This window comes from Oenanthe melanoleuca, chromosome 3, assembly GCF_029582105.1.
Source record: "Oenanthe melanoleuca isolate GR-GAL-2019-014 chromosome 3, OMel1.0, whole genome shotgun sequence".
Taxonomy (NCBI): Eukaryota; Metazoa; Chordata; class Aves; order Passeriformes; family Muscicapidae; genus Oenanthe; species Oenanthe melanoleuca.
In genome coordinates, this window is record NC_079336.1 from 43,471,277 (window position 1) to 43,496,002 (window position 24,726).

At 43.2% G+C, this 24,726-nt stretch overlaps 1 protein-coding gene across 1 annotated transcript in view; it reads right to left on the bottom strand.

Annotated features, from left to right (window-relative positions):
• METTL24 (methyltransferase like 24) overlaps positions 1–21,708 on the bottom strand; it is a 44,808-nt gene extending 23,100 nt beyond the window's left edge. Inside the window, exons 1-2 of the mRNA XM_056487489.1 lie at positions 21,338–21,708; positions 1,843–1,941 (exon numbers count right to left, since the gene is read on the bottom strand). Coding sequence (XP_056343464.1) covers positions 1,843–1,941; positions 21,338–21,637 — 399 coding nt within the window. The 5' untranslated portion in view covers positions 21,638–21,708. The remainder of the gene's footprint in view (positions 1–1,842; positions 1,942–21,337) is intronic.
• Positions 21,709–24,726: the final 3,018 nt, after the last annotated feature.

A 24,726-nucleotide genomic window follows, 5' to 3' on the forward strand; every position in this document is an offset into this window, starting at 1 on the left:
ACAACAGTCAGAGTTTGAAGCAATTTTAACAGCTCTTCTACTGAATAGCTCTTGCTATTAAAAAAACAAAAAAAAAAACACACACAAAAATTTCCCCAAACAACAACAACAACTGAAAATAATTTTAAAAAAACAAACGAAAGTCAAGCCCTGAACCTGCCTTTAGCACCATCATCAGTCTGTTGCATGGCTTACTGATGCACTGAACTCACATCTTGTTCTGGCCCACTCCTATCACACGAACAACAGAACAGTAAAGATGCTTCTCCTGATCGTGAAATACCAGCACTGAAAATGCTTTTTCTGGCCACACCTTGACCCTGCTGACATGGCTCCTTCCTGCTCCAGCAGTGTGAGCCTTCCTACACTCATGGCATGGGGCTGAACTTATACACAGTAATTAGTAGACACTTGCTCAGCAAACAATGAAAATTACATCCCATGCTTATCTACATAAGCAAGATGCCATTTTTGGAAGTGCTCATACCAGTCATGGTGTTATCCCATCAGATACTCATCTTGTAACATCTGCCAGGTCAGGAACAGGGATTCCTCTCATTTTTTGTTTTCACTTATGCTTATTCCTCAAACCAGGGTCAGTTACTCCGAGAATAAAACTTCTCGCTGAGTGTGTCAAATGCAATAAACTCTCTGTTAATTGATGTCCTTGTAGGCTTTGACCCAACTAGTGGAGTTTAGCAGCATCTGCCACTGTTTATTAAGTCACTGAGATGAAGGATGTTTTCAAACTTAATACGTCTGCCACAGTCTAAACTTCTGTACAACAAAACAACCAGCTCTACACACATCTCTTGCTGTCCCCACACACATCATCTTGCCTCCTGCCCTCTCAGTGCTGGCATGAGTAGCAGCAGAGATGTCATTTTGTTGAGAATTTATCCAGGGGTACCCACAAGCCAGAGGATACATGAACACCCTGCTATGCTCTTTTTTAGAGGTGTTTCAAATTAATCTCAGCCTTGAAAGCACTGCATTAACAAAGAATTTCATACGTGAATGACATTTCAGTGATGTTGGCACCTGGGGCTTTTTGCTGTTCCTCAGTGCAAGTAATGATGCTGTGATCTCTGTATTCAAGGGTCAATTGCTGACAGACATGGGAACCAAAAGCAGCTGCCCTGTTGGAATTGTGAGCATCCAGCACCTTCTCCATTTTTCATTACAGGAAATGCGCACGCAAATGCTGTTGAGCATAAGGGAAGCTCTGTTAAGACATGATGGCCCAGTTTCACCGTATGCTGAATGCTGGAAGTATCCATCAACACAATGTGGATTTGGAAATGCCATATTTTAAAAAGCACATAAACCCACTAATTTCCATGTCCATCATTTTTGTCCTGAAAATATTGAAATTCTGTTGGTATCATTGAAACAACTTGTCCAAGTTAGGGTCTGATGCCTTGTTCTTGTTTTACTGGGAACCTCAACTGCCTCCTTTTGAAGTAAAATGAGCCTGGTTATCATATTATTATTGAGAGGTGGAGTGGTTGAATACACTCTCTTAATACAAAGTGCTCTGTATTTTTCCATCTGAGAGGGAGAGAGGGCAGAGAGAGAGAAACCCGCATCTAGAATTTCAGTCATACCATACTCCTGTCAGGACACAAACCCATTTAGAAATAAATAACATAGAAATAATACAGTCTTTCTAACCTGTATTTTGACCTTTACATTCATGGTGACTATCAGTACTAGGTTAAGCAACTTTAGAAATAAATCAGTTTCAAAAAAGTTTGGTGTGAGGTTAATTCCTTAGATACGATGGAACAATCTGTGCCAGGCAAAGTGTTTTTTAAATGGAGACTGAAATGAAAAACCTACCTGAGAAGTGCTAATATACTTTAGGAACCTTGAGGCCTCATAGTTGAGGGAAGGGGTTGGACTTGCCCATGGCTGTAGTTCAATGTGCCATCTTACAGTCTGTAAAATAAAGCAAAACAAAAAATACCTTAAAGGCAGTGCAAGCACAAATTACAAGGGCTAATAAACTAAAGAGATTTAATTTCAAACTAAAAGAGTTTCCTGGGGGCTTGTCTACACATGAAAAACATTTCAGAATGAATCAGGGTTTCAACTACAGTGAAAAAGCATCTAACTATGATTTATAATGATCAGCTTTGAAAGCAGATGCAGGCAATTCAGAAATAAAGTGCTCCTCATCCAGGATAACCTATTATTTATTATTATATTTATTATTATATGTTATCCAGGTTAAGCCAACGTGTTAACCCATTTATTCTAGGACACCCAAGTAAGCTGTGAGAAATGCATGAAGAAAACCAAGATCTATATAACCAAATTCTACAGCAAAACATCTGAAAACAGTGAAATAATTTTAATTTCATGTCTATCAGGTGTCTCTGCTTGAACGTCCACTGAAACAAGAACTTGGATCACAAACACTATCACCAAAGGAAACCCCTGCAAGTAACCTGTTTCCTTTTTTAAGTTCTAGATATTATTTTAAAACAAGCTTCTTGTGGGCTTTGACAAAAATCCTCTTCCTCTCCCACACTTGCCTCACAGATATACCAGAATATTTGTTTCCCTGAAAAAATATAAGTGTGGCTGCCTGTAGCCCTACCACTTCTCATTTACATAGCCCCAAGGAAGTAGCTCTGGTGGGTGCTTTCTGTGCTCCCTCAGCTCTGAACCTCGGGGATCCTGCCAGCTTTTCCAGAAACACTTCCCACATAGAGTGGGACAGAAAAGGTCTTTCAGACACGTGCTTGCAGAGCAACAGGGCTCTGCTCTCCCGTCTGCGCCACCTTCTCCAATTCTGCCCGTCATCCCAGCAAGTTTAGACTTGTCATCTCTTGCCCTCAAGTAGATAAAAATACAAGCAGGGTGTTAAGCTGCACTAAATCAAGATTTATTCCTCGTGGCTTTTCATCTTCAGGTGCCATAACTCACTTCTACAGCTGGGCAGGTAGTATCAAGCTTCCCTTTAATCATCCTCAATTAACTGAGCTTCCATAATGGACAGGATGGGATTTCTCCCTCAAAGGCTCACGCTGGCATTCAGTAAAATACAATCAGAAACCCCACTTGGGATTCCCACAGGACTGTATTTCAGACAAAGCCCTGGAAAACATGTAGGAGATAGCAGGAGGCAGACAAGTGAGGTGAGGCACCGAGCCCCCAGACAGACTGGTCTGTGGCACCAGGAGAAGAGCCAGAACAGTGACAGCAAGGATCCTTGATGCCAGAGAGGAATGCAGGAAAGAGAAGGTAAAATAAGAAAAGGAAGACTATTAAAGAGGACCACCAGACCAGATGGCGTTTGCTTCAAGCTGGTATCATGAATTGATATTTTTGCAGCCTAAGTAAACATAGTCTACAGTGAATGTGAGCCAGAAGGTCTGTATGAGATTTATTGTTCCTTTAGGGGTTATTTTTCAGATTTGTTGTGGGTTTTGGGTTGGGGTTTTTTGGTTGGTTGGTTGTTTTTTATTGTTTTGTTGTTTTTTTTTAAAGAGATGCTGAAAAGGATATTGAGATTTTTTTTTTCTCCCCCAGAAACAGACAAAAGTAGCATTTCTCACCCTGAAACTTCCTGCCTGCAGTGAACTTGGACTCCTATACTGTGCACAGCATGAGTCTGGAAGCAAGCTAGCAAGCAGCTCTGCAGCAGCATGTCCCCCTGACCCCTGCTTGCAGCAGGCAGCCTGCAAACAGGGAACAGCAGGAGCATAGGTGCACACGGGGAGGGAAATGCGTGTAATCTTTCAGAATGAGTCACAGTTCACACGGCTGAATAACGTTTGCAATGACAGGAATGCCGCTGTTTCAACAGGCTTGAAAGCCGAAATGAAAATGAAGACTGACAACCGTTTTCAGGGGAAAAAAAAAAAAAAAAAGAAAAAAGAAAAAACCCCAAACAACAAAAAACCAACCGAACAAAAAAAACCCCAACCCAAACCAAAAAAAAACACCAACCACCCAGATATCTACACATCTCTGTTCAGTTATTCTGAAATCTATTTGTGTGAGAAGTAGCTCATTAAGTAGAGGAATTGCAGGGTGGCCATTGTGGACTATTCAGCAGGAATTCCTTCTGCACAGAGTTGACAGGGAAGAAAAGAAATCTCTATAATGAACCACATGAATGAGGTTCTTCTCCAGCAGAGTGCAATGTCCAAGAGCCACTGCAGCTTACACTCGGGTTCTTAAAATCTTAAAGATGATATACTGCCTGCCCACTGACTCCAAACTATTGATAAACACATGAAAATGAAATAAAAACCCCAGTGACTTACTAAAGCAGTTTCACTAAAAAATAGGGGGGGAAAAAGGAAAAAACAGAAAGAGATCAAGCTTTTGTATAGTTCTTTAAATTGAGGAGCACTACATAACTGCTATTTTTGTGACAGAGATCAGACCCAAGGCTCCTGTTTGAGGCAATGCTTTTGAACAGCTTCTCAAACCTCACACTTGGTCCCTGGCTCCTCAGGAAGCAGCAGCCTATTTCCATTCACTAAAGAACACACCACAGAATCCTGTTCCTAACACCTCCTAACACCCCTACAGGGTGTCTCAGGAGCTGCCTTACAACAAGATTCACAGACAATGGATGGGGGTGAAAATCCAACACATCTCTCAGACAGGTTGCACCCTCCCAAAGGGTAACTCACAAATGCTGGTGATGTATTTATATAATACAAAACACCCTCCTGAAGGAGCTGTTCCATAGGCACATTGGTAGCCTTGGTTTATAGTTTTCCAGGTAATTTTCAGCCTAGTTCAGAGTGTTTCCAGGTAAGCCTTCTCAAATAAACTCTACAGATGCTTTGTTTATCCCTGATAAAAAACAATCCTTATTTGGGGAGCTTTCCCCTCTCTTGACCTTGCAGTTTTATTCCCTGAGAGCAAACCTGACTGTGGCATCATGATTTGGATTTTCTCACCTGGATGATGGAAATCTCTAGAATGACCGAGAGCAGGTCCCTGTGGCTGCTGAACAAACAGGATGAGGAGCAGCTCCTTTCACAGAGGGCTTTACAGCAAGAGACCAGAGGAGCTATTACAGCCCAGGTTATACAGCTCTGGGTATGAAATTCAGACAGACCTCCCAAGGCTGCCCAGGAAGAGCCAGAAAATCAGTTCAGACAATCTGCATTTCTGCCTATCACCATGGGTGTGCTCTGTCCCTAGGGTAAGGACTCATCCAACCAGACACCATGGCTGTGCTTCCCAAACATCAACATATCCATATTTCACAATATAAAGAGATGTCAGTACCTGGAAAGTTACAATGCCACTTAAAAAATATCATACTTGATTTTTTTGAAGTATCCCTCTGTATAGATACATTAACTGAAATTAGCATTGTAAGAAAAATCAGTCTTCAGCAAGACTATCAGAAGCACTGGTGAGACACTGATTTCAGCCACTCCTGAAGGGTAATGGATATCCAGAAATAATGGAAAACGGATAATATCCAGAAAATGGATATTCAGAGTGCTGTCTAAATTTTCACCACATGAGATAACCACAGAGAAAAGAAAACCCTAAAGCAATACCACTGCTGTGTTAGGAAAACTAGGATGCATTTGAAGGTCTGATTTTTCTTCCAGGTGCTTCACACTTAAGGATAAGGACTGATGTTTCCTTCAGACCAAATTGATAGCAATTTGCAGAGACTTCTCTCTGGAGACCACTTTTTCCTAGATTTTTTTTTCCCCCTCATAGCCATCTGTGATAGTCATTTGATAATCCCTTAATAATACTGTAGTATATATGTGATATACTTTTAAAGGACTGTCATTTAAAATCTGTCCTAAAAATCTAAAATCATAAGATAAAATTTAAATCAAAATGTGCAAAGGGTTCACAAACCAGCAGTTCTCAAATTGTAGATCTGCCAAATGCTTGGCTTTTTCAGCCTAAACTTACACACAAATCATTAAATTCTTTCCAGACCAATCCTAGTTTTAGTGCACTAATTCAAAAAGCCCAGCCCCTTCCTTCCCTCCTGCTTACATTTGAAAGGGAATTAGTAAGTTTTTCATATTTCCATCTTTTTAAACTCAGTAGCTGTTTTCTCCCTCTTTTAATCTCCTTCCTTTTTATCAGCCAATTAAAATTCAGAAACACATTAGCCATTTGTGTAAACAAAAATTCAGGAATCCCATTGCCCTGCCAAGCAGTCTGTTGCATCCAAAGAAGAGACAAAAGACTTGTCAATATATACACAGATGTCTTAAGCAAATCCTCCGATTATATTGTGCAGCAATTTAATTTTTTTACATCCGAGGCAGGACCAAATGTGAGTGGAAATCATTTGTGGCAATAAATTCCATCAAGAACCATAAATATTTGCTAGCCATAGAAACAAATAACATACACATCTTCATCTCCAATTATTCTGTCTGTACCCTGTGTACAACCACACTCAGCAGAACAGAGCCTGCTCATGGGTGAAATTTTGCAGGGGTTTTATCAGTTTGAAAGGCAGAGCATGGCATTTAGATTCAGATTGCAAAACTTCAGATATCTACATGGCAAATTTATTAGATTGCATTCCTGAAGGCTTGCCCTGTGCAAACAGATTGTCCCCAGATACCATTTACGGAGCTTGGATGTAAATTTGTGGTCCCTCTCAAGCAGGTGTGACCTTAAGCACATTAGTTTGTTGTGGTCTTACTGTTTGGGGCTGTTCCCTCAATTCAAAAGTGCCCTAAAGAGTGGAAGCAGTGTGCTGCAGCCCACACAAGCCCCGGCTTTGCAGGACACGCCAACGCCTGGCGCGGGACACGCGAGCAGCGCGGAACCTGCCGAGGGAGTGGGAGGGCTGCTGAGGATGGAGGCAGCCAAACTGGCACACTGCTCCTCTTGCTGACAGCACAGAGCAGCTCCAGCAGCAAAGACTCCCTCGTGAACGCCCACGGTTCGTTTCAGAGGCAATAGCTGGGTGACTCCCAGGGACAGCCGTGCGTGCAGGCAGCCATCAAGGAAGCTCCCACAGTGGGCTGGGGAGCTGAGCTATTTGACAGGACAGATGAGGCAGGCAGGATCTTCAAGGGAATGATTCATCTCACTAGAGAGTAGACATATAAAATATGTAAGGTGAGTCAAGCACTGGAAAAGTCCATGTCTCTCCACGACCTGCAAAGGAGGCCTGAAGGATGGGCTCAGGAACACCTACACCACAGACCCTCAACAGCACAGAACACCTTCAACACCAGACCAGACACTCACACACCCCATGCTGCAGAGAAACATGCCTTTTAGAGAGCTGAGCCTATCCTTTAGCTGTGAGCCTAAAGCAACACTTAGCTGCACTTCATTCTTCAGCAGGGTTGAGTAATTCCAAATGTTTTATGTTTGGAGCAGCAGTATGTGGCACAAGTAAAACAAACTCCACCTCAAAGTGGAGGTACCAGTAGGAAAGAACAAGAATGCCTTCAGCCTTGGCACAGACCTTCTTGAGAAAGGTCAATTCATAGAGTTTAGTTAAATGTAACCAGCACCACCAGGGCTCACAACCTGTAAAAACCAGCTCCCTTAAATCGTTAATTTAGGAGTAGCAGGGACACACACAGGCTCAGTAAGCTGTAATTTAAATCACAGGCTTACAAAGTGACTGACTCATATTTAAAGCTTTGACTGAATTAATTTACAACACAACTGGCTTTATGGATATTCCATCCTTACATGTCTGAACTGTTTCTTTCTTTTCCTCTTTCATATTACTATTATTTTCTTTTTTCCTTTGCTGTTTGGCTTTCTCAAACATATGAGGTTTTCTCTTAAGAAACCATAGTGCAACCTTGCTAATACATTCCTCCTCTGTGTGTGCCTGTATCAAGAGAAAAGCAGTGGGTTCCCTCTGAGGCATCAGGCATTGAGGGAATCACAGGGAAAAGCAGCTGACACCTGGTCCTGCAGCCACCTAAACTGAGAATTTCCACTCCAACAGTGAAGCTTCCACACATTGCACAAAGTCCACGATGAACTGGGGGGGAAAAAAACCTTTTTTAAATCAGGAAATCTTTCTATTTGTCCACTTTTCCACTTTTCTGAGTATATCTAAGACAGAGACATCTCTGACACACATGCACACAGCTTTCCTTCTCCATACCTTGCTGCTCTGCCCTCTGCATGCACCCTGAAGGGAGTCCTCCCACAGGCAAACTCCAGAGCTAAAAAATCTGCAGTGTTACAGAATCACAGAATGGTCTGGGTTGGGAAGGACCTTTAAATATCACCAGGTATAACCCACTTCCATGGGGCACACATTCCACTAGGTCAGGTTGCCCAATCTAAACTGTATCACCCCCAGTACAGATCCTTGATGGACACCACTCGTTACTGCTTTGTCATTTAGACACTGAGCCACTGACCATAACCAGCTCCTTATCCATCTATCAGTCCATCCATCAAATCAGTATCTTCTCAATTCAGAGCCAGCCATGCTGGCTGTGCCTAAACAACTCCCTGTCCTCAGCACGTTGTAATGTGTCTTCCAGGAGGATCCACTCCATGATCTTATCCAAAGATTTGATGTTGGAAAAACAGGCTGAGGAGCAATAGCTTTGTGCCAAGATCAACAAGCAACATGTCACACATACAGTCTGGCTTCCCCACGCAGGAAGGCTGCTCAGGGAAGTAAATCCTGCCTATGGAAACCAGTCCCGTGATAAAAGTGCTTTCTGCACTAATGAGTGTGTGTCTTAAATTTAAATGGGTTTCCAACATGATCTGTATATGGAGAATGCTATGTCTGGACATGTGTATTTTATTTTATGGAAGAGGGAATGTCTAGGATGCACTTAAGCCTGCCCTAGCTCCTCACTCTCTGTGCATCATCTTTTCCAAGTCTCTGCAGTGCAGCACACATTTGTCTGTCTGGGAGCAGGATGTGAGTGCTGCAAGAGTCAACTTAGGAAGCTCCAAACATCACCCAGAGGGCTCCATGTAAAAGCAGTTTATCAGCACTTGCTTCACAAGGCTGCAGTTTGCATCAGTAAGTAAAACTCCTATACTTAGCAGGGAAACAGAAAAAAAAAGGCAAAGTTTTACATTGAAATGAAGAAAACTATTTTCTGACTTCAATTCTCATTAAAAAAGCTTTGAGTCACTGCATGGTAATTGAAACCAAGAGTCTTTACTCATGAAGAGCAAATCAGTCTGAACATGAATACATAACAACCCCTGAAAAGGCAGCAATCACCAAGCATTTCACCTCTGCTTTCCTTCTCTTAATACTGATGTTTATTTTCTGCTCCTTTTGCTTCTCATTCCCCATCTGATGGTGTGAAATCGAGCCACACGCATACAAATTACTGCTCTGGGGGAACTGCTGCCCTTACCTGCAGGCAACCTGCTGCACCAGCCATGCAAAACATCAACTTTGATGCTCTGGGAGATTCTGTTTCCCACACAAAACCCACACTCAAGCTCTCTCCAACTCTACTTTCAGGTTTGTGTCTTTTCCCCTAAGTAAGTGTCTTATAAGACAAACATGCACAGAAGAAAAGGATGCCTGCTGCTTACTTCAAGTGACAGAATTTACATCACTTTTAGAATCAAGAAATTGGTTTGGTGAAATAAAGAGGAGCTTCCAAAATTAACATGAAGATGCCAGATCTGTAGAGGAATTTAGATGACTAATGCTCCAATGAATTCAAATAGTAACCCTGAATTCCCCAGGGAAAGGTATTGGGAACTCACTTGCCAGATTTACATCAGCCACTGTGGACACCCCTGTAAATTCACCATCACCCTGAGTGCAGGTTTGGGATTTACAGGAAGCAGGGTTTCAGAAGACTTGCCAAAATATTAATTTGTGGGTACTCAGGAATTCAGAAAGCATTGCATCTAATTTATAATTTACAAGCATAACTACCACTCCTCACCACCTCTGAGGAATAAATCCACTGCAGCCACAGGATCTGGGGGCTGCAGGGGTAGGAAAGGGCAGTGCTGCACTGGGGAACCTCTCCTCAGACATTCAAAGGTCACCAGAGACTAACAGCTCTGCCACTGGGAATCCCAGCAACATATGGGAGACATATTTATTAAAAGAGAAATTGATTTTACTCTAAGAGACATTCAGCTTTGAGAATAGCCAATGAGATTTCTTTGCTATGGTTCTAAAAAAAAAATAAATAAATTGGGCAGCAGCGTTCCAGCACTATCCAGAGGCTGACAGCATGATAATATATCTAATGGAGATAAAACCAGGAGCCAGAACAGATTGAAATTTATGGAAGTAAATTCTCAAAACTGCTTAAGCAGCTCAATCAGCTGAATTCCTTCCAGTGCCCATATGCCTTTGCCAACACTTAAGGATAACAGCCAGAAACAGATACAGCAACCACTGGTCACTGCTTGTCAAATTCAGTTTCTGCTAAGCAGAAGAGGCAAGACTGTGGTTTCAGCCTGTATTCATAACTGCTTTAGTTGAAGTGCTCTGGCTGAGAAATAGGGAAATGTCATAATCCATACAATATGGGAAAAAAGCTATTTTCCTCTAGGTTGACTTCACTGCAATATTTAAACCATAGAATACAACAAACAGAATTCATCAGTAAATAGTCAGCTAGCCAGATAAGCTGAGTTTATTTTGTGCAAGTTCCAGCACACTGTGATTTACATATAGGGTTGCCTCTGGCAGCCTATCCACTGACTTCAGAGCCTCTGCCTGAGGCTAAGAACTGGGGAAAAAGAAGGTGTTTTAGAGCAAAACCAATGCTTTCACACAAATAAGAGCATTTCACACTTGTGCAGCCTTCTCTCTTATCCAAGTGGAATGCAAATGTCTAAACAGAAATAGTCCACCACAACTTCTAGAACTAAAGGGAGATACAAAGCATTAGAAAACCCCTTCCTCTTCATCTTCCCCTCCCGGTAAGTACCAGGACAAACCTCTGTGCCCAGGGAGCAGGAAAGGGCAGGATTTGTCACTATACGTCTATAATCTCATAAAGTTAGTAAATATCAACCCTTACCCATGGGTAAAGCAAAAAGCTGAGTAACTTCTACAGGTATTTGGATTTCAGAGGGTAAAACCCTAAGGTAAAACAGACAGTACTTACAATAGGTACCAAGGGTACTTCAACTCACCATCAGTTCACTTGCTCAAATTGGGTTTTACTGGATAGCCAGGGAAGAGTCAAAAAGCCAAACTTCTCTTTTTTTTTTTCTTCAATTCCTTATTTCATAAAAGCATTAGATAATGGAGTTTCACAGAATGACATGTATTCTAGCTTTAAACACATTCCCTTAATTTTTTTAAATATGGTTATGGATTAGTGCCCTTAGTCTAGAGCTATGTAAAAGTCTTCCAAATAAAATAAAACAGCGTGTTGGGCAAGTAGTTCCCTCTGTCTAGAAAGGGAACAACAGCTGGCTTACAAATTGTTAGGATTTTAAGTAAAAAATTGTACATTTATTTTCCAATCTATAGAGAGGAAAATCAAGCTCATTTCAAAGCACACAAATTTGAAATATCTTTTGTTCAAGACAAGTGTAGAACCAAGCATCATAATCCCATGGAGGATGGGCTTGGGCAAATATGTACCATCATCTTTAATTAAGGATATTTTCCAATGTGTTATCACTAATTCTGAGCATTATACAGATAAAGTACTGAAAAACTACATGGTTTGACCCTGAACTCATGATGCACCCAGAATTCCCACAGATTTCATAATGAATAATAATTGCAAGATCAAACCATTAATCAAGACATCTAACGAAGAAGAAACACAGCAGCTCAGCAACATATAATTGCTTCTTGTTTAATTTTCTCAAAAGAGGGAAGGAAAAGGAACATAATGTTGTTGCTTCCCCCTATTAAGGATGAAACAGAGTTCACTTCTTTGAAAGTTTCAGTGCCCCAGAACAACCATGTGGAAAGCCCAAAAAGAGAGAGGGCACCAGTACTAAAAATTTTGGGTTTTTTTTCAGATAGCTCCTACCCTGCGGTGCTTCTCTATTGGAAAAATCTCACTCCTCCACTGCTGCCATCCACTCTGCAGGGAGCAGGAAATATCTGGAACTGATCCCTATTATTTTTAGGCTTCTAAGTGGCAGATATTTTCTAACATTACATGCCATATCAATAGACATTACCATCTCTTCCCCCTAGCATTTCAAACAGTGTGTCTTTGTAAAATATGAGAGAGGATGCTAAAAAAAGGGCACTGACTTTGAAGCTCCCAGTTGATTATTTGACTTAGCTAGCTGCTAGGAGAGGAATGAGGAAGAGGGCTGGGGATGGATGAGGCCAAAAGGGGAAGGACAAAACAACAACAGCAAATCTGTGATGTTAATGTCTGCTGATTCTAACATCATTATCAACTGCACACTTTTCCCAACCAGGTCCAGCCCCTGGCACATCACTGATACTTGCTTCTCTGCTATAATTTTGTCTTGGCTAATTTTCCCCAGCAGACCAACAAGACACACTCACACTCAAGAAGTGACCCTACCTCATCAACACTAATAGCAAGAATGTATTTTTAGCAATATCCCTAAGACAGACAAGTTGCCTATCAGGGTTTTGTAGGCATTTCCTTACTAAGCTCTCAAGGCCCACAAATTTGTCTTCTACATGCCAAGAAGGGCAGAGGTTTCAATTCCTTCCGTTTGCAGAAGCCACGAGGTCAGTCCTGGAAAGAACCCAGAATTGTGACTCTTCCAGAAGAACTCACAACACTGCACCTGAAGTAGCATCTGAAATCTATCAGAAAGTGGAACCCAAAGTACACTCAGTGGGTCACTTGTTAAATGAGCTGTTGGTTAGATCTTTCTTCCACAAGCATTGAAACCCAGACGTTCTCCATGTAAAATCTGAAGCAGTTGGCTTGCTCCTACAGTGCCAAGAGACTTCAAAAGCCAATGTCCCACTGCAGAGTCCTCCTGGTCCTACATTGCCAGAGACAAGAGAAACCCCCATTGCATGATAGGGAGAGGTGGCAGCAGGAACAATACTTCTCACAAGTACCCCAGATTTGGGATTTGCAGAGTCACAACAATTCTGTTCTGACTTTAGAAGAACTCTGCAAAGCCATTTTGTTCCAGTCTGCAAAGCAAATGGAGAAGACTTTGGTGAGAAACAAAATTTCTGTCTTCTAACAGCTTCTGGAACCACTACATTTACTATTACACAAAGACACAACAAGAGGTTTATTTATTTTATTTATATATGTGTCAGGATGGACACAAATTACAGCAATAATTTTTAAATGTTGCAAAAAATCAAAAAGAGAGAAAAATAATCACCAAGGGGTTCCCTAGGACTTGTGCTTTTCTAGGGATCAGCAAGGACCCCATCCACCCATTCTCTGACAGTGCAGTTCATGAGCATTTGCAGCCAGAGCCTTTCCTGAGGGCACCTGAGCTTGGTGGCACATTCAAAGTCAAGACTACTGAAGATGGAAGAGAAGATCACATGGGGAAACAACATGTCATTGAAAATCCAAGCCCTTCCACTTAGCATAAACAGCTGGGAACATTTCCTCCATCTCCTGCTGAAATTGACCCAGTTGTTGCCACGAGAGTGAGTTAAAAATCATGGCTTTCATCTGTTACCCTAGGCATCCATCCATTTGTGCACGTGGTTTCTGCTACCCTGAGAGACTGGCTGACTCAAAATAGGGTAGCACATCACCCTGTCACTTTTGTAGGCAAAAACACTAAAAAAAACAGCATTAGGGTGAGTGCATGCACACAGATTGAGTGATACATGTGCTATACACCACAACTGAAAGAAAAATTGAATCACACCTTTTTTCCCTCTTTTAGTTGTTCCACTGAACTGCAGGTCACTTGATCTTAGTCTTACAAACACGGAATGGATCTGGACAACGTTTCATCATGCTCAGAAGTATCTTGGTGCATATCTTCTGGCTACAAAAACACTCAAGTTGATTAAATGGCTCACATCCACTGTACACAGCTCTGGAGCACTGAGCAGCCATCCAAGACAAACTCAGCTCAAAGTTAATTTTAGACTGAGCGATAAGAGGGGGCTGTGTTGCGGATGCCATCCAAGATTAGTGGTGGTTCACACAAACCTTCTCACTTACGTGTCAAATCTTTTATCTAATCTGTGCCATGAGTGGCAGCCATCACTGCCAGGCTGCAGAGCAGCCTGATCTACCACAACCAAACCAGACTGCTTGAGCAAAGGCTGGAGGTCCCTCCCAAATGCTACCTAGATTTCCAAATTCTACATCTGTTCTGTAAGAAGTGATGATGCTCTCATCACACTGTCTGCACGAGTCTGTAAGGCAGCTGTGAGAAGGTTTTGTTCTTCACCACAGGATTTCAGTACTGCACCCCTTGTCAGGGGCTGCTGGAGTTTTGCTCTAGACCCACCCCAAAGATCCCCCAGCTGCACCTTGGTCTGAACTGTGACCACAACTCAGTGAAAGTGGCATGAGAGAGATCTCTGGCAGGCTGGCACCTACTGTGCAGCCCCCGAGCACACACAGCTCTGTTAACTGCCTGCCTGGCTGAGTAAATGTTGATGTGAACTGACTGAACCAACTGGGGTGAAAACCTTACTAGTGATGAAGTTAAACACTTGTCTCATAAGAAGGCAGATAAGGCTGGAGATGAAAAGCAAAAACCTTAGGGCTATCCAGGAGAATTTTTACCTGTCCAAATCTTTCTTTCTTCTCTCTCCACAGAAGGAAATTTTAGAAAATAATGTAGAAAGATTGGCCACTTTAAGAGCTGCTTGAGCAAGGAAAGCTGTGTGTTCTCAAAACAGTCCTCACTTCTTATTTCAAAACATGAAATGTGACAAAAGATCATTTTTGGCACTAACTGTGCCACTGCTACTGGGCAGTTCAGGTGACTTGGCCCCCAGAGCAGTCCCATGAAACAGTTTGAGCTGAAGACAGCAAACAGAAATACTTTTTTTTCTCATCTGCTACAGCAGTCATAAAGGATTCACATTTTGTACAAGGCCTGTGAACTGTCTCTCTGGGTTCAATGGAATGGCCACCACAGAGCAAGGCATCTGCAGAATAAATTGCCACCTCGATTCTTGTATCCTTTAGACACCTAGATTTATTTTCTTCTGTGCCACAGCTACTTAGGAAAACTTCCCTGGTCTTTATCTGCTGAAAGCAAGCCTTAAGCAGGTATTTGAAAGATTTTAAAAGAAATCTATGCTATTGGATATAAAGTCTCCTAACACTGTAATGACTTTCTGAAGAATAATATTCCCCACCTGCTTCTCAAAAATTCATGAAGTAAGAACTATTTCAGGTAATAAAAAGTGTGTAAGAATCAAGGTTATTCTTAGTAATCATTTAGCTCACAAGCTTACAAGTGACATCATTGTCAGAAAAAATATTACCATTTCCTCTTTATGGTATACTATAAACACATTTCATCTGCAGTTATAATATAATAAAAGCCCACTATTGCCATTGCTTGACTACTTGGAGAAGGATTCCTGTGTCTGGGTACCTTCTGGGACCTCAGCTGCCCCTGTTTACAGGCAGAGCTGGCTGATGCTTCCCAGATTTGGTTATCAGCTGATGAAAACTGCTTTCAATAAAAGTTTATTCTTTTCTTCCAAAGACAATAACCTTGCTCAGTCTGTGCTATTAGCCTGAATATTTGAGCAAAAACAGACCAAGGCTGTTCCCCAGGTACTAACAGATTGAAGTCACAAGCTCCTATTTTGTGCTTATCTTACCAGATACGCAACTTCGGGTTGGTTTATATTGGCTAAGAGACCTCCAAGTGCTGGAGGGAAAAAATTGTCAACTAGTGTCCCCTCCTCCTGGGTCCATTAAGTCATCATACAGAACAAATTATGGTGGGGTCTGGTCTCTCTAGTGAGGTATTAAGCTAGGGCAAAGATTGCTTATTACAGTCTTAAAAGACCCCATTAGCTCCTTTTATTCCATTGATGTCAGATCATTGTTCAGGCTAAATTCCAGTTTGGCTAATCACACTGTATCTGCCAGATTGCTTCTCTAATTGCAGAGCAGGTAAATGTAGCCAGAGGGACCTCAGGAGGTTGCCCTGAAGCACAATGAAAAACATTCCTAGACCTTCCCTGTGTGGATACCCACCGTTCACATTATTCTAAGGAGTCTTTCCATTCCTTACCAACTGCAGAGTTAAAAGATTTTCCTAATATCTTGCCTGAAAATGAAGCCAGTTACTTCTTGTCCTATTTCCAGTGGACCTAGGGAACAATCAGTCATTATGCCCTCCAAAAAAACTTTTTTTTTTTTTTTTACGTTTGAAGAGTCTTGGCACATTCCCTCAAAACCTACTTTTCCCTATACAAAACAAGTACCAGTACTTCCCTGCAAGCTTGCCTTCCTGCAACCATCTTCCTTCTTAACACCTTTTTCCTCTGAATGAATCTCTTTTCAGTTTGTCTACCTGTTATTAAAGAAGGTGCCCAAAAGTAGCACATTCCAAGGAATAACCAATGTCCATCCCTTCAGCTTTGCACTCCTCTGCAGCAGCATCCCACATGCCACTCACATCCATCAAAGCCAGGATGTTATTCCCCCCTCAACACAGCACTTAGGGAACAGCACTGCAGGCTGTTAAGCTCATCACACTGGGAGACAGGTGGAGAGGCTGGAATAATCTTTGGAGATCCAAGAGGCCACTTTGACCCATGTGGCTCCTTTGGTTTGGCTCAGCCAGGGCAAATCCACTCCTGCAAACACAGCCTATGGGACTCCCTGCAGCTCTCAAAGCCCTGTCGTGTCAAACTCTGGTGTAGTGTTAAATCATTGCTCCAGGCACACAGAATTAATAAACTTATAAAAGTTAAATCCCAATCGAAAACAGACAAGCTATTACATCATGGGATATGGAAAGACAGATGGATAAACTTAATTTCAGAAAGACAGACGGATCAATTTAACTTCAGAATAATCAAGTTTTCTCCAAGAATTTTGGCTCTTCCTCATGAAGAGTCAGAGGAACTTCCTATAAAAGTAAAACTTACTGTAGTTTTCAAGATGTGAAGCCAGCTTGAAAACACTATGCATGCAACTAGGCAATGAAAACATCTGATACATTTTTTAAATCAAATTTCTAGAAGAATTAAAAAGGACTCTTAGCATAAGCCCTACATATCACTGAAACAAATGTAAATGGCATTGTCATTCTAAAGTTAAAACCCAAATGTAAATTTAAGTAAAATCCTAGCAATAGTGTAATGCTAAATCAAATGAGGTTATTATGAGTTATTAGGTGCCAAATATGTTTTACTCCAGATAATGTCAAAGATATCACTCCAAAACAATTTGCAGACAATTAAAGATGAGACTCTTATCAGTCCTCACTGCAGAGAAGCAGTAACTTCTTGGAAATAGTTCCTATTTAATGAAAACCACAATCTTCAATCCAACAAGAAATGGCAAAAGACAATTAGTCTGAATTTATAATGAACCAAAAGACAAAAGACACTTGCAGACAAGTGAAAGTAACACCTAAAAATATAATCTCAAAAGAGTTTTTGGTTTTAGGCAATACTACATCATATTTCAAAATACATTGTAATTCCAGGCAAAGGACACATGGGCCCAGCAGCAAAATCTCATTCTTTGCTTTTAATCACTGAAGGTAAATACTTCCATATTCCTAGATATGACATGAAAGAGCATCCAAAATAACATCAGGTTAAGTTTAGCAGAGTAGCATACTCCCCATGGAAATAAATCTGCCCAGAAGGCAAAGAATTCCAGCTTTTCTCAACCAGACTCTCGAAGAGGGCTCCTCCCAAATTCAGTGCACAAGAGCCAACATAACCTTGTTACTGCAATTATTGTGACAGGAATTTGCTGTTGCTTCAAATGCCAAATGCAATATTTTTTTTTTTCCTTTTGCCATGGCACCCTGGAATGACCTTTTAAAATATACCTCACATGTCTGCAGCGCTCTGTGGGTGCACACCGTGCTAATACCTATTGCAGGAGCAGGTACACCTGGCAGAATCTGTGTTTCCACATAGCTGGAGTTTTTATCTGCTGCTTATGTTACCAGGTCAGTGCTGAACACAACCAGAGCTCAGAGTCATAGTTTAAAAACATAATTTTATTAGCAACAAGGCAGCTGTAAGTGGGATTTTGAAATTCCACCAAAAATAAGTGGGATCATGAACTTCCATTTGCTTTACTCTTGCAGGACAAAAAAAATCTTTCTGATTCTTCAGATGACCATCACATGCTGTCAATTCCAATTCTTGCTTGTTATTTGTCACCAAGAGCAGCAACATCTGCTCTTTGGTAGGCTCAGCTGGGAGCAGCACAGCTCCTTAGAGCACCATAACAGGCAGCTCCAGCAGCTCCCAGAGATGTCACATAGCTAAATTACTTCACTGCCAATTTCAGTTAACATTTTTTATGTATGCATCTTAAGGTACAAAGAGATGCTTGGAACCTTGGTGGTCAAACTTTCCCATCTGCTGCACAGTCATGGTCTCTGCTGACAGAGCCTCACCAGTGGTCAGGAAAAGCACAGGCAGTTTCCTGCAGACTTAGGGACCATTATGGACAAGTCTTCATCTTTCCCATCCTGAGTCTTTTTTATTTCCCCTTCTGGTGGTGTTGATGTTGGTAGATGACTGCAGTTGTGCTTGAGAAATAAATAACACAACTTTGCTTCAGGAAACTTTAAAGCCATTCAAAGCAGGCACCAAATAATTTCCTTATGTGTTTTAGCATTTTTTTTTTTATACAGCCACAAAGTAGGATATTCAACTTCATATATGGAAACACTCTGTTCATCAGTGTTCTGCATTAATTCAGTGATGTAAGTGTGAGCACAGTTATAACCTAGAGGCACTTGGAAAATGGAGCTAAGTCTGGCCTTGCTGATTTTTCCTTGCTGCTGTCCTGCTGGCTCACACATCCCAACATAGTCCAACACCATCTCCATAAACAGCAGGAAAGAAAAAACTCCCATACCCGAAAACCTCTGCAGGCTTCAGAAATGAACTGACAATAATTTATGGACAGACAGAAGACACTGAAAACACATAAAAGCCACAGCAGAAAGCAATCCCAACCCAACAGAGCCCAGATCTGTGCAAGGAGCCTGTCCCTCTCCTCCAGGCAGCATCTACACTCAGCACACTGGCAGCTGTTGCACCCCGATGTCTTTCTCCAGAGCTGCTAGTAGAAGCTATGGACCACCAATTTAAGCAGTCTTTTTTGGTACATGCCCCCATCTTGTCATAAAATAGTCTGATGTGAAATACCATGTTTCCTGATTAAAAAAAAAAAAAAATTAAAAAATTACAGATCACCCATTAATTTTTTTTTTTAGCTATTGTGATTCTTCTCATGAAAAAATAGCAGACCTCAGACCACTTTCACTTTATTTTACCATTATTTTTCCCCTATATTTTTATTTAACAGCTCTATTTCAAAGTTCAGTCCTGCTATCCTCAAAGCCATATCTTTAAGTAGATTTTTCTTAGCCTGAAGCAACATGTTCAAGTCAAATTGAACACAGAAGTACTTGATGGTCTCAAACCCAACCTGGCAACAACTCCACCCTCTATTATATATACTAATATTTTTCCCTTGACTTAACTATAGGGATTCAAATGAGACCTCAGCAGCAACATGCCCAACAACCACAAACCACAGCAGTGATGTTTATTTCATACACTTCACCTGGAGATGCACCAAAACACACTTGGGCTTTCCAGAGCCTCAAGCTCTCCAACACCTCAAGGTGCTGCCAGTAAAATGAACAGCCTTTCCTCTACTTCCCCTACTTTTGAGAATTTCCTCAAAAATTATTACCTAAATTAGGATGTGTTTTACTTTTGCCTCTTGTTTTTTGATGCTATTCTTAGCATATTTTCAAGAAACTCTTTGAATCAACAGGATTACAGGTTTTTTTCTCCAATAATGCTGAAATTCTTCCATAATTAGAATAACTTAAAAGCTGTGCTTTAGAATAATGCCATCAGCAACATTAGAATAATGCATCAGCAACAAAAGTCACAAAAACTGACACCGCAAGACCCAAGTACCTCAAAGTGGTATCAACACCACAGCACAAAAGAACACCACATAGTTATTATCCAAATATGTGGCAATGTTGTCCTCATCACTGCAAGTGGTGAAGGAAACATGGTGAAGGACTATCTAATTTCTTCTAAATCTTTCAGGAAACCACAGGCAGAAAGTAGCAGTTTATTTTTTGAATCACAGTTTCCCACAGAAGATGAGCTGAACCTAGAAGTCAATCTACATATGAGTGCATTGTCCATCTTCTTGTGAAGTAAAAAAATTAATTACTGGGGTGGAACAGGCAAAGAAAAGAAAGCAGATTTGAAGTTGAGATCACATGCATGACCTGTGAGAGATCACGGACATGTGGTCAGATGGTGGTTTGGATTTTTCATCAAGGCAGTAAGGACAAGCTTTAGCAATTCCACAGAAAACTGTTTTTTATTCTTGTTGGGGCAAAGATTAGAAATAGTTATTTACTTTGACCACAAAGGTGGTCTTATCTCTTGTAAAATCCCATGTGCTCCTCCTCATGGTCACTCCAGCTCCCATCTCTGCATGGACCATCACTTCTGCACCCTGACAGCAGAACCCCAAAGTACACGACAAACTACTCCTTCACTGCCCTCAAAGCTGGCTTCTCTCTCCCTGAAATGCTGCAAAGAAAACCCCACAAAATAACTATCTGAATCTCTGAGCAGTTCCTGAGAGCGAGGCATCTGCCAAAACCAAGGACGACAGGGAGATCGCTGAAGAAGGCAACATCCCGCTGCTGGCCACACACGCAGCTGACTGGAGGTGGGGGTAACACCGGCACCCCTCACTCCTGCTGAACTCCAGATCCTAATCCTTACTCTCCCAAAAACGCTTTACAGTCATTGCCGCTGAGGAACGTAGTTACAGTTCATTTACCAGCTCGTTCACTAACTCTCCCATTCTCAGGCAGACCAGGTCTTAGAACCACTCCTCGACGGCCGTGCGCGAATGCAATGGCACGCGATGCCAAGAACGCCAAGAGCGATGGTCTCAGCCAAGTTTGATCCTGCTGGGGACGGCTCAGCCTGCGGACCCTGACCCGGGGTCGCTGTCCCCTCCTCAGCTGTCACCTCGTCCGGCCCCGCTCCAGCACACTCCCGCTGCCCCGCGGCTGAGCACCGCTGCTCAAAAAGTCGCTTGACCCCCTCCCAAGAAGTCCACATCGCACCACCTCGCTTCACCACCGGCCTCCCGGCCGCCTCTCCTCAGGTACTAGCCCCATCTCCGCCCCGGGCACCCGCTCAGCCCCTCGCAGGGAGCCGGGGTCGCCTGTCGCGACACGGCGGCCGCTGTCCCCGAGCCCGCCCTACCTTCCTGCGGCTGCCCGGGGGCTGCGGGGCGCAGCAGGCGGGGGCTGCGCTGCCCCTCCGCCCGCTCCGCACGTAGGTGACCCTGCGACGGCCACCGCCGGCCGCCGCCGCCGCCGCCGCGCCCGGGCGCTGCTCCGCGCCGCGGGACGGGGCGGGAGCCCGCACCGCCGCCGCGCCCCGGGGCTTCTCCTCCGGACACCAGGAGCGCCTGATGCCCAGCTGCAGGCACAGGAAGAGCGCGGCCGAGAGCAGGCAGAGGCGGAAAGCGGCGCCCCGCCAGAGCGGCCGCTCCTTGGGCATGGCGTCGGGGGCTGCCCCGGCCGGCGCTGCCGCCCCCCCGCCCCGCCGCAGGGCTCATGCCGCCGGCGGGCCCGGCCGAAGCTCGGGAGTCCCCGCCCCGAGCGGGGCCGGCCGGGGAGGGGCCGGGGTGCCCTGTACCGGCCCGGCGGGGGCTGCGGGACGCAGCGGTGCTCGCCCGGCGGCCCGAGGGATGGATGCTCCGCGCCGCTGTGCAGCCACAGGTGCGTGTCAGCGGGGACACAGCCCCCGCCCTAACTCTATCAGCCCGTCTGTACGGCATGGAAGTGTGCTAGCTTGCTAAGGTACGTGTTAGTTCACATTATACACCGTGATGTCACGAGGTAGTGACATTTTACTAGAGACTTAGTGATTGCTTATGCTGAAGGCAAACAAAAGGAGAGCCCAGCCCTGAAGTAAGGACTTTGCTTCTTGTCAGGTTAGAGCTGCTTGTGAAGGATAAAGGATTTTGGACAGCCGAGGTAACACCAAAATCCTATTTCCTCTGACACACCTTTGAAACCTGCCCTTCTCCCCTCCGTATCGTCTGGCAGTACAGATAACTAACTCTAGGAAGGTTGACTCCAGGGACATCTGGATCAATAAACAAGCAGCAAGAATGCTGCAAAAATCGACCTGCTTTGGAAAGTTTTACTATGATTAGTAACCAGTGGTGAGGCTGTTAGTGACCAGTTAAATCATATTGGTCCTGAACTTCTGAAGGGTGTGAGAAGTCTTTGTGAAACATCAGTTGTGGTGCCCTCATTTGGCTGCAACACCTCATGCTTATAAGTAACTCTTTTAAGTTTATACTTTGCCTCCTGGCCTCTCTCCTGGGTAGTCACATCATCCTGCTGATTTTCATGACATATCCTTGGTTTCACGTGTGAAGGAATGGATCGACATGAGCTGAGAGGCAGTGCAGGGGACAAGTGTCCTGCTCATCTCAGTGGGAGCACAGCAGGCTCTGCATCTGTTTTGCAATGGAGAACTATAAAGAACCACGAAGTGTTCAGGAGGGCTTTGGTCCTAAGGCACAACACTATCCCATGGCTAAGGCATGAGCAGGGAGCAGTGGTTGGTGGAATTTTCTGAAGCAGGAGCACAGGTGGGGAGCAGGGTCAATGAGAGGCAAGCTCTGCAGGAACAGGGACCAGGCGATGGCAACCAATTTGCAGCTCAGTGAGTAATAAATATATTCCCAGATGGGGTATGCAGGACTTGGATACGTGACTACTCCCTGTTTCTTTGCCAATCAGTTAAGAGGGGCTGTGACTCTTGTCTCCTGTGAGCAGTACTGTGCCTCCAGTGTCCCTGCCTTGTCTGTGGCAAGGGAGAGTCTTCCTGCACCAAGCTCCTTCTGGTGTCCTCTCCTGGGGAGCAGGCTGCTCTACTCCTCTCTGACCTCCCCTGTCTCTTCACAGCCTGGAGCAGAGCCAGAGCTGGCTGCTGCTGGGGCAGCAGGTCAGAGAGGAGCACTGGCAGAAGTGCCAGCAGCCAAGCAACCCGACCTGCTGGCAGCAAGATGGGAGAGCTGCATGAAGGAAGATAAGAGAGGGATCAATGATCTGTCTGGAGAAGTGGGATTTCAGTGCAGCTCCAAGCACAGATGCACTGGCAGGTGAGGTGCATGATTCCTGCCATTTAAACATTGCTGTTCTCTATTTTTTAGGTAAACTGTCCTTCTGAATTAGGTTAAAGCAATTCCATGGTTGTTTTAAAACACTGTAAATGCAGGCCCCTCTTGGAAGGGTGTAAGTGTCAGTCCTACCTGCCTTTCCTGTAGTGCGGGGGTGGCTCCTTTGCCATAAAGTCAAAACAGGGCCTGACACAGATGACAACTAACTCAAAAAGAGCCTGTCTGGAGCAGTTTCCTAATAGATCTGAACACATTTGTTGATATCATCTATCTTTTGATCAGCTTACAGCCAACATGGGACAGCTTCAGGTGTTTTTCACAGGGAAGCAAGTTGGCTCTGGAAGTGTGTCTTTTCCTGTTTCCCCCCCACTTAAGTGGCTAACAAATAGATCAGACAAGTCCTGGTGCTTGTGTAAGGAAGGAACACATTTATGAGGGCAAAGGGAGAGTGTAATTGCATTAATCATGACTGACATCAGCTTAAGAGACATGTACCTGGCTCCATTTGCAGGCATCACCTGGGGTTCACCAGCAGAAGGTCACTTGGGCTGTCACAGGGCTGCCTGTGCATCACTTTGCTCCTCTGTGAAATGGCAACATTCATATGGAGGACAAAAGTAATGTTGCTGCTCAGGGAAGAGAGATTTTAGACATACCTCAAGAATATTAAATGCAGGGGTATTATTTCACTAAATTCTTAGCACAAATATTGTTTCAAGCTATCAGCACCTAGTCAATAAATACTGGTATGTGAAGGTCCTATTAAAAGATAAGTTTGTGTGTGTATGGTAATGGAGGAAATCTTGAAGGCAGGTTGACTCCAGAAGTATAAAGTGCAGAAATACATTTTAAAACTCTCTCTTGAAGTTTAATCCTTGAGAAATCAAAGCTTTCCTAAAAGCTTGAACAATGCATTCTCAGACAAAAGAGGTCTACCTGAGCAGAATAGAAACTCCAAGGTCTTTCTTGGTTTTAGCATCAGAGTTTCATTTGTTGTTCTCTCATTCTCTAGTTTCAGCAAAAACCTCAAATACTTGAATCCAGCCACTCTTCTTGTCATCATTGAGCTGTACCTGTAAGTTCTGACCTTGTACAAAATATTCCCTTTCTTTTCCTAGAAAGCTGATAAGCCCCAGTTTCTGGGCACAATAGGAGTGGTCTTGATAAAGAGCAGTTCACTAATTTAAATCAGTGTTTTCATTTTCCTTTTGTGTTTTAACAAACAATTTAATTTCTTGTGCTTCCTCCCTACCTCCCTGCCCTGCAATTCCTTATGAATGTAAAAAACACAATGGAGGGTTTCTAAAGATAGAGAATAAAAGAAGAATGGTAGAAAGCGATCTCAGGAAATCTCTGGGACAATGAGAAATCTTATCAGTCTTAGCACAAGAATCAGTAAGAATTAAGATAGTCCCTTTAAACAGTCTCACTTCTTAATTTTAACAAGTGTATT